Below are 16,700 nucleotides of genomic sequence, written 5' to 3'. Positions count from 1 at the left end.
CGGTTTTTTTTTTCTTCCCTAGTCGGGTTTTCGTTTTTTATTACTGTTTTTGAACAACGTGGCCATCCTTGATCGTCAGAAAGCAGGCCCATTTAGCACGAAGCAGACCCAATACGAATTTCAAGAGTATAAAACAGGATGCGTTTGCGAGAGATGACATTCCCTTTTAAACTTCTCATGCGTTTAGGATTATCTGGCAACACATAAGTATTTCCTTTATGCATGCTGCACCTCTGCGTTGCTTTACTTTGACCTAACAATGATTAGACAACGTATTCTTGTACGTAGTTTGTTTGACGTGCGTATAAAAGACTTTCCAAAGAGAACGGTGTAAGCTACTCTAAAAAGAAAGAGGCAGATCGCTCATCATGAACAGTTTACCGGTATGTACACGTATCCCCCGCTCGCTCGTCTACTTTTGAGAGCAACGACTCGTGATTTTTGGGACCTAAGAGGATATCTGCTCGTTAATCTTATCTTTGACTCGGATCTTGATCCTTTCTCGATATTGTGAAGGGAATAAAAAGGTTGGCCGGGTTATTTGCCGTGGACATCTCGACTCGATCAATGCTTAGGGATGGTTTGCTTGTGGTTCGCCCCACAAGCAAAACCAGCATATCCTGAGATCTTCTTCGTTAAATCGACGCATATGGATTTTACATATACAAGGCAGTTAAAATAATCTCTGTCCCATGGTTTCATGCGCAACGGTTGGGCACTGTTGGGCCAAAAAGAATTGATTATGGTCCCAAGAGATGGGGTGGAAGTATGCATGGCAGAACAGCTAAAGGCGAGTACTGGCATAGCAAAAAGCAAACGATGGTACTGCGAGGAAAACATCGTGAGCGGGAAACAAAAAGAATACAAGGATTAATCTGGACACCGTAATGGCCGCAAGGTCATTTAGATTGCCCTTAAAGGTCTCCTATCTAGATAAAGTAAAGGAGTGGAAGGAAAATAAACTGCCGTGGAGCTATCTAACCCCGGCCGAAACCGTCAGGACCCCATTGTATCACTTCTGCTCAATCCGAAGAACCCCTTTGTCTTGCTTCTACTCCAGCGAAAAGGCAACTTGACCTGCGAAGACCCCAGAGTCGTGCTCGGGTTCGGCTGGTTCGTTGTCACGCCCCCGCTGTCATCAGCCGCCTGCCGTGGTGCTGCATCTTCGGTCTGTGGTTGCGATTGCATCATGTCACGGTGACACTGGCCCATCAGTTTCGCCAGAAATGGGTGGCCACCTGCTCCTTGCCTGACGATTCCCCGAAATTCTTCTACCTGAAGAATCAGAAAGTATTCCCCACGACGATTATATTGATCTGTTCGTTAACCATATTAGATAAAGGTAATGCTACAAACAGACGGACCAATTCTACATAATTATTGCAAAGTGATGGCCGCTCTTTAAATCGCTTTCGTAAGCAATTTATCATATTTCCAGTTGTTATATTACTGCAGCATGTCAAATGGAAATTATCCTACATTTGTATTTGAAGCTCCGTCACGGGAAAATGAACGATTTGGACTAAAAAAATGATCGCCTCTATCTCTCGTAGTAATAAGTCAATGGCAAATGTTTTCATTATCAATAACAATTTATGTTTAAATATGTTAGTGAACGAACGAGGAAAATTTTTTCGTTCATTCATTTTTGTAGTTGACACAAATGATCGCTTTCCAGAAAACGTTTTCCGAATCATTCATTTCCCACGAAACAAACGGAACCTGAATTTAGAGAAGTTGCTCACTCAATACTGAGCGTGGCGCAACACAAGACTCATTCTCTAGCAGATATGGGCTCCTCCATGTTTGGATGCTGTAGACAACAATGAGGCAGTGAGGACCATACAAAGAAGATCTAATCCGTTTTGTTCGCAAACGTTCTTCAGTCATCTGAACATAAAAATAGTCTGCAGACATGCTTGGCAACACTAGCTTCCGAGCGACATGTATTATAAACTAAAATTGACTCCGAGATGATATCCTTTGTGTCTGTTCCAAATGAAGACGGACAAGTTTCGAGATATGAAAAGGAAGTCTTTTTAATTACTTTGACGCAGTTGCCATCATCTTCTTTACTGTTTTCGTTACTGAAAAGATGTTTTCGTGTTCAATTGCGGAGCATGTTTCCACAAAGAAAATAGAACACCTTCTGGTAAAAGGGAACTAAAGCTACTCTACGAAAGGGAACAGGTTCTGAAAAAGTTTGGTTCTTCTTCTTACCTGAGGATCGAGCGCAGGGTCAACACCAGCTGCGTTTTTGAATATGGCCCAGCAATCTTCTTCCTCCAGAGGAAGAAGATGGTGCAGATTTTCCTTACCAACCATCATCTCCACCAATTTATTGCTCCCGCCATTAACGATCACGGCTCCGCCGTATCCTTTCGGCAGCCCGAAAGCCAGGCTTCGACTCCAATCCGTCGAGTGAACGCAGGCGACATTCTTGCCTTTATTTGGCTTGTGCTGCTGGATCGAGTAATCTGAAACGGATTTGGCAAAAACTTAGAGTGCTCACATTTCCGATTTTTATTCAGATCACCTCGCCAATGATCAACTGAGTTTAAAGCAAGAATTATTCTTACCGAAGCCCAAATCCAGTTTATGGTACCATTCATCCGTATCCCAAGCATCGTCTAGCACGATCAGGTACCTCTTGCCCACTAACTGCCGATGCAGAAGAGAGACCAACCCCGAAACTCCATCTTTCTCGCGTTTCTTCTCCTCGATGATCTCCTCGTCTTCTCCGAGGCAAGTCAGCATCCTCTTGGCGACGGCGAGCTTCGGGTCCGGGTCATCGCTGGGTTGTTTCGTCATGCAAACCCAGATCCGAGGAAGGAAGTGCTTCCGCACGTCCGCGCTGTCGAAAATCATTTGACAGATGGTAGTTTTTCCGCTACCCGCGGCTCCCACAATCCCGAGTGCCATGAATTGATTGTAGTTGCTTTCGCTATTGGCGATCAAGTCATGGACGAGGAATGGCACTTCGACTTTACGCCCAAAGACCTCGGACTGACCGAGCGACCCGTCGGTCGGTTCGACGCGGTCAGCTTCGTTGATGGCCGGATTTTCGGGTTGCCGGCGGCGTAGCAGGAACGCCATCGGATCCAACAGGGGGTCTACGCACTTCACGTCGGTACCATCCCTATGATAATTTCAGAGGTTTTCTTCGGCCGTGTTCCTTTGGGAACGGAAGTTTCATGAGTATTGCTCCCACTGATCTGAGTCAAGAATTTTATCGTCGATGGAAGAACCAGGCTGTTATGAAGTTTTCAATGCGACGTGGCACGTTCGCACTGGGAACTTTCTCTAGTGATTTGCTTTTTCCATGTCACCTTAGCAAATCTCTAATTTTCAAACATATATAACAATATCGATTTCTATTTTAATTTTTATGCACGTATCGTGACAAAATGTTCTATGAACCCAAAGATTTTGGTAATAAAATTTTCAATATATTTCTTTATGTATATATGGATTCTATTTTTGCATATCTATGTAAAAATAAAGCTGATTTTTTTTCTAAAATAAGTCTTTCCAATATCTAAGTTATAGTAAGAAAAATAAAAATAAAGAGGAAATTTAAGTGTTAAGAAGGCTTGCATGCATCTAACTTATAAACAGAAGGAAAAAAGAAGAAGAGAAGTCAAAAATTAAATTAAAGAGAAAAAAATAAAATGTTTAACTTGTTATGTGGTGAATAATTTAGCCAATATATCGAGATTATCGTACACATTTTAACGACTCTAATTATTATAAATATATTTTTTATATATATCTAGATTATATGTAGCAATATCTATGTATAATTAGATGAAATTGCGCACATTTTGGCGATAAAATGTTTTATATAGATTTTGTTTTGGGATATCTATATAAAAATAAGGCCGGAAGTTATTTTTCATGATTGCGCATATTTATAATATGAATATTAGCAAATTCATAACAAATTACTAAATAACCCAACGAGTTTATTCAAGAAAACAATTACTTTAAAAGGTATATATGACATGATAGTGCATATTTCATTAATATATGAAGTTAGAGGATCATTGGAAAAGTTATATAACACAGCTCCTTCAATTCGATAAAGAAATGACATGATGGGATAAAAAGAAAAAAAATCATCACTAAAGAATGATAGCAAGTTTCCTATCCTACTCAAACTTGCAAAAAAATTTCTAGTTCCTAAAGTTAAAACACTAGTTGCTAACAACCCTCCATTCAGCCTTTGCTAGTGCTGCTCCAGCGAATTTCCGTCGCACCCATGGCATGAGCAGATTACCCCACATCACAGTGAGCACATTGCACTTGACGGTGCTTGTTGGCAATGAAATTTCTGATATGATTTTGGAAAATGAAATCAGCATCATATTAGATTTTTCATTTGCATATCATATAAGTCATTAGATTAGCTCAAATTTCTTATCTGATCCCGGACTTACCTATTCAGGAAATCCATAATTTGAAAAAAGTTGTCGAGATGGGGATTTTTGGTGCGGCAGCAGCAGTCGCGCCGCCTATGCTTGGCCTGACAAGGGATGCCAGGCCCTCACAATGGGGGACACCCACTGCCTACGCCAGCCCTCCACTCCCCGTTGCAGATGGTGTTGCATCTCGTTGGATCATCTGGAAACTATCTGCAGATAGTGTCTATTGCATTAGTTTCAACCAGTTCATTTCGTGCTAGTCTAACCCACGTTGAACTTCCAATTCTTCGCAGTGTGCTAAAAAAATATATGAGCAAGTATTGTTGCTCGTCACTGAAAGAGATATGAGTTCTTTTTTAGCCTTCTTACGTCTGTTTCGTCCGTCCCTTTTCTGTTAACCGCATCGTGACACTAAATTGCGTACTGCCAATGATATGCAGTGTTCAGGAGCTCAACACGTTTGATTTTCAGTTTACAACCAAAGACAGATCCCCATTGGCTTGTTGAACAGAGGACGCAGGAAGTGGACATCATTCAAGCTGGATGGACAGATATTTTAGGCCATGAGCAAACAATGGTTTCAAAGTGACATTCAGACCCTAAGGAGCTCAATTACACAGCTTCTGCAATCTTGCTCTTTGTATTCAGGAGTTTCCATTGATTGAACATAAATCAACTCTGAATGGTTAAAATTGTAATCATTTTCGGTTTTCTTGATCTGTTTCAAAGACACTGTCTGCATGTGCGCTTATCTGTAAGACGATATGTTCTCCAAGTTGTTTGGGAGTAGTCTAATAGAAGTCATTGCGTGCACTATCTATATCTGTACACTACTGTTTATATAAAGATAAGATCAGATACTGTACTGCTGTAACAAAAGTGCAACATGAACCGGAGAACATGTTCAAGAAACATGCTTTCGAGCTTATCGATAAATCTAAATTCACGATATTTAAAGTGGTAACCGGGAATACCAGAAGTTACAAAGGATACATAGAGTCGCCAATTATAATTCCAAGTTCATTAAAAGATCAGCGCCAACTGTTTTGTACGATAGAGCTGAAGCATCATCTAAGCACTTTGTTATGATTGTCGATGCGGATTCCACTAATTTCTGATGTTGCTCCCGGCTCTCCCTGAGTTGCTCCAGCTCCTTTGAGAGTTTGTCAATCTGTTCATCCAAATCAGCCGTGGCGCGTTCATTGAATTTATTCGCTGCAAGACCAAAGTAGGCACCCACTACTCTGGTTAGTTGATCCCTAACAAGTTCCACACGGAAATTGGCACGCTGCACAACCTTCAAGCGGCCCCACCAGTTCATAAGCATCTGTTCGGTGACGTCCTCGATTTTAGTCCTGGACATGCTGTACACAACATCACACAACAAAACGAACACGAACGTCTTCACTTTAGGACTCAATCTGGATTCAGCAATCAAATCCTTATGTTTCCGCAACACTGTGTTCATGATGTTGGCAAAATCCCAAGTGATCTGGTGCTCTCCGACATCGACAACCTTGGTGTCCAATTTATAGAACTTGATCAATTTTTCCCACGGTACTGTAATAGCGTCAAGGCTCTCTAAGAGCCGTTTGAATGCGTCACCTGAGTAGGGGAAACTTGTTGCATAGTCTGATGAAATATCTGCAGAAGGTATTGACAGATTCTTGAATTCCATCAACTCTTCCTCAGTCAAGGAATCGTATATGTCCTTCAAAGTCAGAGTAGATTCCGTGATCTGCTTTTCCCCCCGAGCAGTGGTTTGAGAGTTCGACCCTTTATTAACGACCTGGCCGGGAATAAGTTTGCCCAAGGTCCTCAACTCCACATCCTCTCTCTCTCCCTTAAGTGAGCGCAACACCTATATAAGAATCATCAGTTTGTGCGGCATGATCAACTGTTGAAATAAATTTAATGACTCCTACAAGGTAATCAAAAAGCACGGAGAGGTAATTTAACTTCCTCCTCCCCACCCTTGAGAAGAGGGATCCAACAGATTTGGATGCACCGGAATGTCATTTTTGCCAGCGATCCAGTCACAAATCGAGCAGATGATGCTACTTTGGAGGCACAATACCAAAAGAAGTAGAGAGGAAATGTCACTAACCAGCATAACTGATGAAAGGAAAGGAACAAACCATCGTCATCCCATCCTTGCGAAACGAGTTACCACCATCTATTATCAGGGCAGACTAGCTATCTCTTAAACAAGTTGATGTTTACTTATTTGTGGTTATGGTTTATTTGTAAGCATCGCCAGTAGAAGAAAATTCATGGGAAAAAGAGACTCTGTTTTTCTCCTGTCGGATGAAAAATGAAACATGATTGGGGGGATGAACTGGGCAAGGATGCAGACCTTTGAAAGAACCAGGCGTACCTCGGGCTTCGCGCATTCAAAGTGCACGAAATAGTAATCTCCGAAGTGGTAAACGCACTCCCTCGGATCTCTTTCTTCCTCGCAGAAGTCGCAGTAGTACTCGCCCGAGTCGTCCTCGGCGTATGAATCGGCGAGGGTGAGGGATTCATCAAGAAATCCGGGCAGCTTGATTAATGCTGGCAAGGGGCCGCAAAGGAGATGGAGGTTGAAGTCGCAGTGGGCACAGCGAAAGACCGGCGGCGAGTCGCAGGGACGACCACACTCGTTGCAGGGAGGAGCGTGGCGGGGCGCATTGTCGAGGACAGCAAGTAGGTGAGGGTGACCTGTGTATGACACGGTCGGCTGCTGCATCTCTCTCTCTCTCGCCATCGCTTGGTTTAGAGAGGGATGATTGAAAATGGCGGGGGTTGCAGTGGCATGGATCTTTTACGTGCTCGCAATACTGCCTGTATTTGTATTATATTCCAATTTTTTGATGTCTCATATTTCAGAGGATCAACTTATATGAGGGGGTTGGGATTCACTTTAAGTGAAATTCCTCATAAACTCTAAGGGAGAATTTTTGTTGATGTGAATATATATTTTTTATAATTCTTTGCGAAACTTATGATTTGTAATAAGAGATTATACCAATTCAGTAGATCAACCTTAGTATAAGTAGCATGACTCTAAACCGTTGCTCCCGTTTGTTTCACGAAAAATGAATGACTTGAAAAATATATTCATAAAAAATAGTCGCTCGTATCGCTTAAATTTATTAGCCAATTAAAAAATATTTTCATTACCCACAATAATTATTTTTAAATATTACCATAGACGCTGAAAATATTTTTCAGGCATGAATTTTTATAGAGCAATTATTTTCGAAAAAAAGTAATTTTCGCGAAACAAACGGAGCATCTAGTCCTATATTAATTAGTGTCCGTGATGAATAGTTAAAAACCATCGGAAAGGAGTTATAAGGCCGAAAGAAGAGAAGAAAAGGGAGTCAGGCAAGTAAGAGCAAGCAAAGCACTGAAGTTCCGACCATGAGGCTGCCGGGTTCTGACAAGTTGAAGACGCTGTGGGACAAATGGGAAATCCGGGTGTTCATCCTGGTCAGTCTCTCGCTCCAGGTCGTGTTGACGCTGCTGACGCCCCGGAGGAAACGTTCCGGAAACGTGGTTGTGATCTCGTTGATCTGGACAGTCTACTTGCTTGCCGACTGGGTGGCCGCCGCCACGGTCGGCAAGATTTCCAGCAAGCAAATCAATGGTTGCGGGCTCTCTGAGAACGCCGATATCGTGACTTTGTGGGCACCTTTCCTCCTACTCCACTTGGGAGGCCCTGACACCATCAGTTCCTTCTCTCTCCAGGACAACGAGCTGTGGCCTAGGCACCTTTGCGGGCTCGTTCTGCAGGATCTCGCCGCCGTTTATGTCTTCTTTAAGTCGCTTCCAGGAGACAAGCTGCTGTTGCTGTCGACCATTCTCGTGCTTGTCGCAGGGACCGTTAGGTACGCCGAGCGAATTCAAGCTCTATATGCAGCGAGCTTGGACGGACTCGGGGATTCGGTGTTCCGGAAGCCAGATCCAGGACCTGAATATGAGAAAGTTGTGGAGATCTACAAGTCCTTGAAAGAGAGCGGCATGCCTACGCAGTTCGTGACGATCGATCACCGCAGAAGCAACTACTCACCTCGTGCTCCCAAAGAGCATGCAGCCACGACCAATGAGAAATCACCACCAAGGGCGGTCCTCCAAACTGGGTACCAGTTGTTTAAGACCTTCAAGGGACTCATGGTCGGCTACGTCTTCACCACCAAAGAACGCCGGGAGAGCCGCAACTTCTTTATCGAGGAGGACGCCCTACACGCTTTTCAGCTGGTAGAAGTGGAGCTCAGCTTCCTGTATGAGAACCTCCACACCAAGACATTTGTTTTGGGATACAAATGGGGAAGGATCTGGCGCCTCATCAGCTACTGTTCCATCTTGAGTGCCTTGGCCTCATTCTATATAGTTGAGAAGGATGGATTCCACAAGTCGGACGTCATCATCACCTACCTCCTGTTCTTTGGGGCAGTTTCCCTAGATGTCATCTCCCTCTTCATACTGTTGTTCTCTGATCGAACTGCCATGGCCATCGAAAGCAAATGTTACGATCCCATTTTGTTCAATAAGATACCAAAGTGGATGATTGACTCATTCCAGGAAAAGATGAATAAAAGAAAGAGGTGGTCAGGAAAGGTGTCCCAATGTAATCTAATAGAATTCTGTCTGCATAAAGAGAGCAATTCACTTAACAAGATTGCCGAGCTTGTGCATATGAGAGGTCGTCTGGATAAGATCAGGCTGAGCTTTTGGCAGCACAGTTGTGAGGTGGATAACAATCTAAAGGAGTTCATTTTCAAGGAGTTGAGCAGGAGATCCTTGGTCGCCAAGGATGTTGAATCTGCTTTGAAGATTTCTTCTCACCGAGGCAGTTGGGCTCTTTCAGACGCTGGCATACATCAGAACAGCGAGTTGTATAGTAGCATCGTCGAAGTTTCCTGCGTCGAAAGTGTCCTACTGTGGCATATAGCCACTACACTCTGCTATGAGGACGGAACAGATGAGGACCGCAAGAAGCGAAAAATATGCAAGACACTCTCAGACTACGTGTTCTATCTTCTGGTCTTGCGACCGAATATGATGTCCGCCTTCTCGTCCAATTGGCAGTTGATGTTCCAAGACACCTGCGCTGAAACCAAGAGATTTTTGAGAAATATGCAACCCGAGAAACAAGGCGTGAATCTGAAAAGCACATGCGAGAAGATTCTCGAAGTGGATACGCCTGTTAAACCGAGTTATATCAAAGGTTACTCGAGCAAGTCCGTGCTATTTGCCGCTTGTTCCCTTGCGAAATGCTTGGAAAAAGAGCTCGGGCCGAATAGATGGGAGATAATGGGAGGAGTGTGGGTGGAGTTATTGTCATATGCTGCGAACCACTGCAAGGTCGATGTAAACGCAGAACAACCGAGCAAGGGCGGAGAACTTCTGACCATTGTCTGGTTTCTGTTAAACCATTTCGGCTTGGGAACGCAATTCGACGTGGATGATGGGGCTAGGGTCCAAATTGTAGTGAAGAAGTAATGGGTATAGGATTAAATCTTCTTCTGTACCCGATCATCCAGAATCAATTTCCAAATGCAAAATTTCCTTTTTTGCTTTGTGGATTAAAATAATAAAATTTCCATCCAACCACAGCCGTGAGTTGAGGCCGCGCAACCCCAAATCTGGAGGCCACAGCTCGGATCGAGAGGTCGTGACCTCCTTTGGATGTCAACCCGAGCGAGGACGAGAGTTTAGGATCGACGCTGGCCTGGTTCGTGGCGATGGTGTGGTGAACTTGGAGCAGTCTGGCGTGGCTGTGGCTGAGTCATGTCGAGGCCGACCGGGGGGGAGGGTGCCGGTGCTGTTGTTGTCCATAGCGGGTAACGATGGTGGTGCTTTTGTCGTCTGTGATAGCTGTGGTGCACAGCGGCAATGCTCGGTCCACGGCGGCAGATGGTGTGGCTACATCAGTATATTTCCTTTTGACATAAAATCTCTGAACTTTGTAATTTGTAAAGTTTAGTCTTTAATTTATTTTATTTATACTGATTAGGTTCTTAAATTATACAATTCATTTGTCACGTCAACAACGCACATCAACTCTAACTTAACAAACCAGCGATAACAATGGAATTTTGTTTGTTTTGACGGGATTAAAATATTAGAAATATGAAAAAGCCGAGAGAGAGAGAGTGGGGGAAAGAACAAGGCGGAGGAAGGAGGACGTGAAGCAGCAGGCTGAGGCGGCGGTGGTGCGGGCTGCTGATGACCGCGGCCGGAGGCCGTTCACCCTTGATCTGGAACACAACCATCTCAATTTCTTCCATTGACTTTCTATTCTCTTAAAATTTCGGGTTAATATTTCGAAAAACCCCAAACTGATATACATGTGAAAAATTTACCTCAAATTAATTTTTTGACCACTAAAAATCTCAAATTGATATACTTGTAACAGATTTACCCTTCTTTAGTTTTTATTAAATTTTACTATCAAATTGCTTTGTTAAATGACACGCGGTAGTTGATAAATGTACCAGTTTTGGGTTTTACCCTCCGTTTGTCACATGTGTACTAGTTTGTGATTTTTTGTGATATTAATCCAATTTAACGGAAACTAACGGAGCGTAAATTTACCACAAATGTATCAGTTTGCAGTTTTTGGTGATCAAAAAATTAGTATGGGGTAAATTTATTACGTGTGTATTAGTTTGGGGTTTTTGTGGTAAAAAAATTAGTTTTTGGTAAATTTGTTGCAAATGTACTGATTTGAAATTTTTCGTGATATTAACCCTAAAATTTCCAAATGGCAATTTGCAGTAGCATTAGGCTGAGGCATTGTGTAAGCTTTTTGATTCTTCTTCGCATGTCTTTGGTCGATCCATGATGGTGTTTGAATTGTGTTGTCTGCTCTGCACGCCCGCAAGCACTCTCTTTTTTGTAATGGGTTAATATGCCGAGAAACCTCAAATCGGTACACCCGTAATAAATTTATCTTAATCACAAAAAAATTTCAAACTAGTACACATGTTACATATTTGCCCTCAATTATTTTCCGTTAAATTTTACCATCAAATTGCTCAGTTGAATGACACATGATAGTTGATGGGTGTACCAGTTTGGGGTTTTATCTTATGTTTTTCACAGGTGTACCGGTTTGTAGTTTTTCGTGGTATTAATCAAATTTAACGGAAACTAACAGGGGTAAATTTATCACAAATGTACTAGTTTGGAGTTTTTTGTGGTAAAAAAATTAGTTTTGAGTAAATTAATTACAGGTATATCGTTTGGGGATTTTGGTGTTCAAAAAATTAATTTGAGGTAAATTTATTACATGTATACTAGTTTGGAGTTTTTCGTAATATTAACCATTTTCTAATTAACAATCCTTTTTGTATTCCTCCATTTTTTATACTATTTCCTGCATATCTCTGAGTGTTAATGTTCCTCCATTTTCTCACATCCTGCTGGAGGTTTTCCTCAATTTCAATCTGTTCAATTCAACCAGAAACTATGGCCTTGGCTCTGCTTCCCTTCTTCAAACTTGCCCAAGACTGTCGACCATGGATGTGGAAGCTGGACCTTCTCAGAATCGCCTGCCCCACCGAGGGCTACCTTTCTTAAATTTTATTTTTTGGGCATTTTTTAAAATATTTATTAGTTTAGTATTAAAAAATAGTGTTTAATTTCTCGTAAGTCGTAACATGATAAGTTTTCAATTCTCGTAAGTGTTTAGTAGTCAAGTCCGCATTTCTGTTTACTTTATTAATGGAAGGACCTTTTCGAACAAAACAAAGAATATAGTTTAGGGGCTAATTGGTAAAGAAAAATTAATGGACCAGATTGCACAAATTCCAAAAGTTCACGGGCAATTTATGCTTTATCTTTTTTTTTTTATGGTGAGAAAAATAGGGTTTTTGTGATGAAAAAGATTGGTGACGTAGCTACACCTAAACTGTTTTTGTTTTTTTTGGTGACTAATCAATTTCCTCCAAACACAAATAGCACTCGACGGGCGTTTGGTTCAACTTTGAAAAGGAGCTTTTAGGGAATGCAAATACCTTTAGGTTAAAACTCATTGGGGAAATGCAAATAGCGTTTGGTAAAAAATTCTTTGTGAAGCTACTTTCTCCAAAGTAGTGTTTGGCTAATTTTTTTTTTTGCAAAGAGCTTTGGGACCCTTTTTTATTTAAAAAAATGATTAATACCACCAAAAACTCCAAACTGGTACGCGTGTGACAATTTTACCCTGAACTTTTTTATTGACCACCAAAAACGCCAAACTGGTACACCTGTGAAAATTTTACTCCGAACTTTTTTTTGACTACCAAAAACCCCAAACTGATACACATGTTGTAACAGCCTGAATTTCGATGTAATTCCGGGATCAATAAATTGACCATATTTCGCATTTCATTTTAGTAAGTCTCGCCCAGAGCTGATCACTCTCGGGATACTAACCAATGGGGTATGGCTAACTAGGAAAATGGTGCGTGGACCAGGGACCCGATCGTGAATTGGGCACCGATCTCGAGAAATGACGAGAGAATATTATGAACCAGTATGGACCGATCTTAGGAAAGGTAACGGATCTGGTTTGACCAAGGCCAACGATGTACCATCGGATCGCAGGTGATTCTGCAAGACCGAAAGTACACGTGGCCAACCAGTCTTGAACTTGAACCGAGCGATCGTGACCTCTGGAACTAATGATAATTTCTCATTCTCTCAATGATCGAGACCATTACGATATGGATAGCCCTAGGTCGATACGCGTAACTCCTAAATAGCCGCCCGTTAGTGAGAGACCCTGAAATTGAAAGTTTAGCGAGTTTTATTCACGGAATTGAGCCCGGATTTCGAGGTCGATTTTCGAAGGCTTAAGAGACTATTTTTGGGAATTTGACGTCATATTACGTTGGCCACACACGTTTGGGGTTAGTACGAGTGAAAATTGGAATTTCGGTCCGGGGGTGAGAAATTACGATTTTGCCCCTGTGGGCACCGAGACCGGATTCGGAGGCCGTTTGAGGTTATTTTTCGTGGCCAATGTCATTTTGGGGTGGCCATGCACATTTAGAGTGGTTTTGGCCAAAAAGTGAAATATCGACAAAAATTGGAAAAATAATATTATTTTATTCCCGAAACTTTGCAGTCAGTTTTCGAGGACTTAAAAAGTGAATTTCGCGATTCCGACGCCATATTATGTTGGCCGCGCACATATGGAACGCGGGTGTGCGAAAATTGGAATTTTGACCCGGGACCGAAAAATTACCAAAATGCCCTTGGACCCATTTTTGGTAATTCCGAATTTTGGATTTAATTAGGGGACTAACCAAGGTGAGTTAGGGCTAAACCAGGTTTGGTCAGCTTGGGTTAAGGATCAATGACCATTTTACCCCTAAATAATTGGATAAGAAGGAATTGTAGCCATTGGATCAAGGGCAAAATTGTCCAATAGCCCTAGATCTTGACACTTGGAATCCACTCACCCATTGTTGACTCACTTGGACCAGACCATTTCTCTCTCTCGTGAGATTCATTTGGTCATTTCCCCAGAAAATCTTCTTCTTCTCTTCCGTTTAAGTTCTGCAGGTTCACGTTACGCATTTTACGTGCTGTTCCCGGCAAGACGATCTGGCGGAAGCTGCGGCCCACCTACCAACGCACGCCACAGCACCCTTGGACCTTCCTCTCACCTGTTCGGCCATCCACAGTCCCATTTCCAGCCCAAACAGAACAAAACCAGCAGCAAATCGCCTCCGCCGGTGTCGCCGCGGACCGCCGGCTTGCACCCGGAACGCCGCCGTCGATCCTTACCGCGCGTCGGTGATCGACCGCCCGTTCCCGTCGTCCCGAGTCGTTAATAGGCGAGTATAAACCCCTAAACCCTTAATTAGTTTAATTGTGCATTTTTAGGGGTTAATTAGGCCTAATTGAGGGTTAATTATGTTTAATTGTGCGTGTGATGTTTTGTATGGGTCATTAGGATCTAATGAGATGTTTTAATGGTGGATTAAGGCCCAAAACAGCCCCTGTTCTGGTACTGTTCACTGAGTACCGAAATTGTGTATTTTTGTCTAAGTTTTTTTACTAATTGAGTTCAATGGTTAATGACTTAGAATTGGGCATTTTAGGGGCTAATTAAGCTTATTTGAAGCTTAAGTAAGTGTATTTGGTAGTTGGGTGATTAGGGTATGTGATTAGGCCTTAATGTGATTGTTTAAGTGTGAACTAGTGACTAAGGCTTAATCTGCCCTGGTACTGTTCATTAGTACCGAAATTGCACAAATTTGTCTAAGTATGGCACTAATTGAGTTCAATGATTCAAGACTTGAAATTAGGCAATTCAAGTGTTATTTGGACTTAATTGAGGCCTAATTAAGTGTATTTGGTTGTTGGGTGATTGGAGTTTGAGATTAGAGCCTAATGAGGGTGTTTAATTGTGGTTTAGTGGACAAAATGTGTCCTCCCCTGGTACTGTTCATTGAGTACCGAATTTGTGCAATTTGTCCAAGTTGAGTACTTAGTTGAGTCATTGGTTGATGGCAAGGAATTAGGCATTTTTAGGGGTTATTTAGGACTTATATAAATCCTATCTATTGACCCCGTACCAATGAGAATGAGGACTAAGTCTAATTTGCCAAGGCGGGCCTTAGGCGCATTACATTGAATTGTAATAAATGTGCGGAATCAATGTTGAATGGGTTGGGTGAGAACGGAAATAAATTGATTGTATTGAGGATGAGTTGAATGCGTCTAAATCGAGCATGAGTATGTTTGGTATATTAGTGTGGGAGATCGACCTTGAGTGCCTTGGCTTGTATTCATCTCTCGTGACATTGTGTGGCTGATTTTGTGGAGTGCGATTGGCCAATGATTGGTTTGAAATATGTGTTTGAATTGTGAATCGCACGTTGGGCCACACGGTATTAATTGGGCCAATTGAGCACGTGCTGTGATATTGAGTGATTGGATTTCATTGGCGCTCGTGGTGCATTACATTGCATAACATGGACACGCATTGTGTATGCCAAGAGTGTGGCATGTGGTGAAATTGTGCGAGAATGCGTGTCTGCCATGAGCATGTGATCACCTAAAATACCCTGAAGCGTTATACGCTGGGTTCAGATAATAATAAGTTGTGTGATCACCTAAGGACCTTCGGGTCGATACCGTCCTCATGCACTTTGAAGCAGGACGATGCCCAGTACGTCCGGAAGGCGACCATCCTCATGCACTTTGAAGTAGGCTCTGGTTCGCAAGGAGACAGTGTTGCGCCTCATGCACTTTGAAGCAGGGCTAGAGACACTGGGCCAGATCGGTTGCTGCGCCTCATGCACTTTGAAGCAGGCTAGACGCACCGGGCCGTGAAAAATTGATTACTCGAGTCATAATAATAATGAATTGGGCAAGTGTGCCAGTGTGGGCCAATGGGCCGGAGAAATACGCATGACATGTCGACGACATTTGCATGCATGAACATCCATAGACTGGCATACGAAGGTGTGAGAATCAGTGCATGAGCATGTAATTGGCATACGGGTGATCATGCGTGTCACGTATGTGCCGTGATTATTATATGTTGATCTGTCTAACCTGCAAGGTCTGAGAATGGTTTGATTATTGTCGTGTTGTGATTATAAATATTTGTTTCCGGTCAGGAGATTGCATGCTAGCCTAGCCTAGGTTTAGGGGTTGAACTCGCTGAGATTCGTCTCACGGTTGTGTAAACCGAAACATTTTCAGACCCCCAACTGTAGGATGCCGAGGACACCACCACTTTTTGGGATGCTGCATTTCATCCGGCGGTCGTTGAGCGTGCACCCCTGTGGAGACGGAGCAGAACGGAGAAGTGGCTGTTTGGGTTATTCCCAGCTGTTGGTGTTTCCTTTTTGGTTGTCGTGAACACTGTAAAAAGAGTTTTAAAATAGTAATATAAGTATGTACATATTTTCTGCGTTGATCGTTGTTTATTGGATGGCTATCCTTGGCTCATATTGTAATTGTCTGGGTTTGTTTATTTTATACTTCCGCTTGTGCTTGATCTCTGTATGGGCGTGGGTCGGCGACGCTTCCTGGGACGTCGCAATTTATCGACCGAAGGTGGGATGCTCACGCTTCGTGGGGGTACGGGGCGTGACACATGTGACAATTTTACCTCGAATTTACCACAAAAAATCCCAAACTGGTAAACCCGTGACAAATTTACCTTGAACTATTTTTTTTACCACCAAAAATCCCAAACTAGTACACGTGTGACAATTTTACCCCGAACTAATAATTTTTTGATATTATTTTTTATTTTTTTGAATTTTTTATTTATTATTT

The 16,700-nt window shown here is 42.4% G+C and overlaps 3 protein-coding genes across 3 annotated transcripts; 1 reads left to right on the top strand and 2 right to left on the bottom strand.

Moving 5' to 3' along the window:
• Positions 1 to 996: 996 nt before the first annotated feature.
• On the bottom strand, positions 997 to 3,096 carry LOC115694349 (probable disease resistance protein At4g19060). The gene is made up of 3 exons (XM_030621479.1): positions 2,580 to 3,096; positions 2,221 to 2,477; positions 997 to 1,275 (listed from the first exon to the last, which is right to left on the bottom strand). Exons 1-3 carry the CDS (start codon positions 3,094 to 3,096, stop codon positions 997 to 999), a joined length of 1,053 nt encoding a protein of 350 aa, XP_030477339.1.
• Positions 3,097 to 5,260: 2,164 nt separating this feature from the next.
• Positions 5,261 to 7,170, bottom strand: LOC130140428 (uncharacterized). Its single transcript, XM_056319786.1, has 2 exons — positions 6,802 to 7,170; positions 5,261 to 6,285 (listed from the first exon to the last, which is right to left on the bottom strand). Exons 1-2 carry the CDS (start codon positions 7,168 to 7,170, stop codon positions 5,431 to 5,433), a joined length of 1,224 nt encoding a protein of 407 aa, XP_056175761.1. The 3' UTR covers positions 5,261 to 5,430.
• A 659-nt stretch (positions 7,171 to 7,829) lies between these two features.
• On the top strand, positions 7,830 to 9,911 carry LOC115694348 (uncharacterized). The gene has a single exon (XM_030621477.1). The coding sequence runs from the start codon at positions 7,830 to 7,832 to the stop codon at positions 9,909 to 9,911; it is 2,082 nt and encodes a 693-aa protein (XP_030477337.1).
• Positions 9,912 to 16,700: the final 6,789 nt, after the last annotated feature.

Source organism: Syzygium oleosum, unplaced genomic scaffold, assembly GCF_021117445.2.
Source record: "Syzygium oleosum isolate NSW1041296 unplaced genomic scaffold, Sole_v2.1 Sole_v2.18, whole genome shotgun sequence".
Classification (NCBI taxonomy): Eukaryota; Viridiplantae; Streptophyta; class Magnoliopsida; order Myrtales; family Myrtaceae; genus Syzygium; species Syzygium oleosum.
Note: the sequence above shows the minus strand (reverse complement) of the source record. Positions and strands in the feature narration are given on the sequence as shown.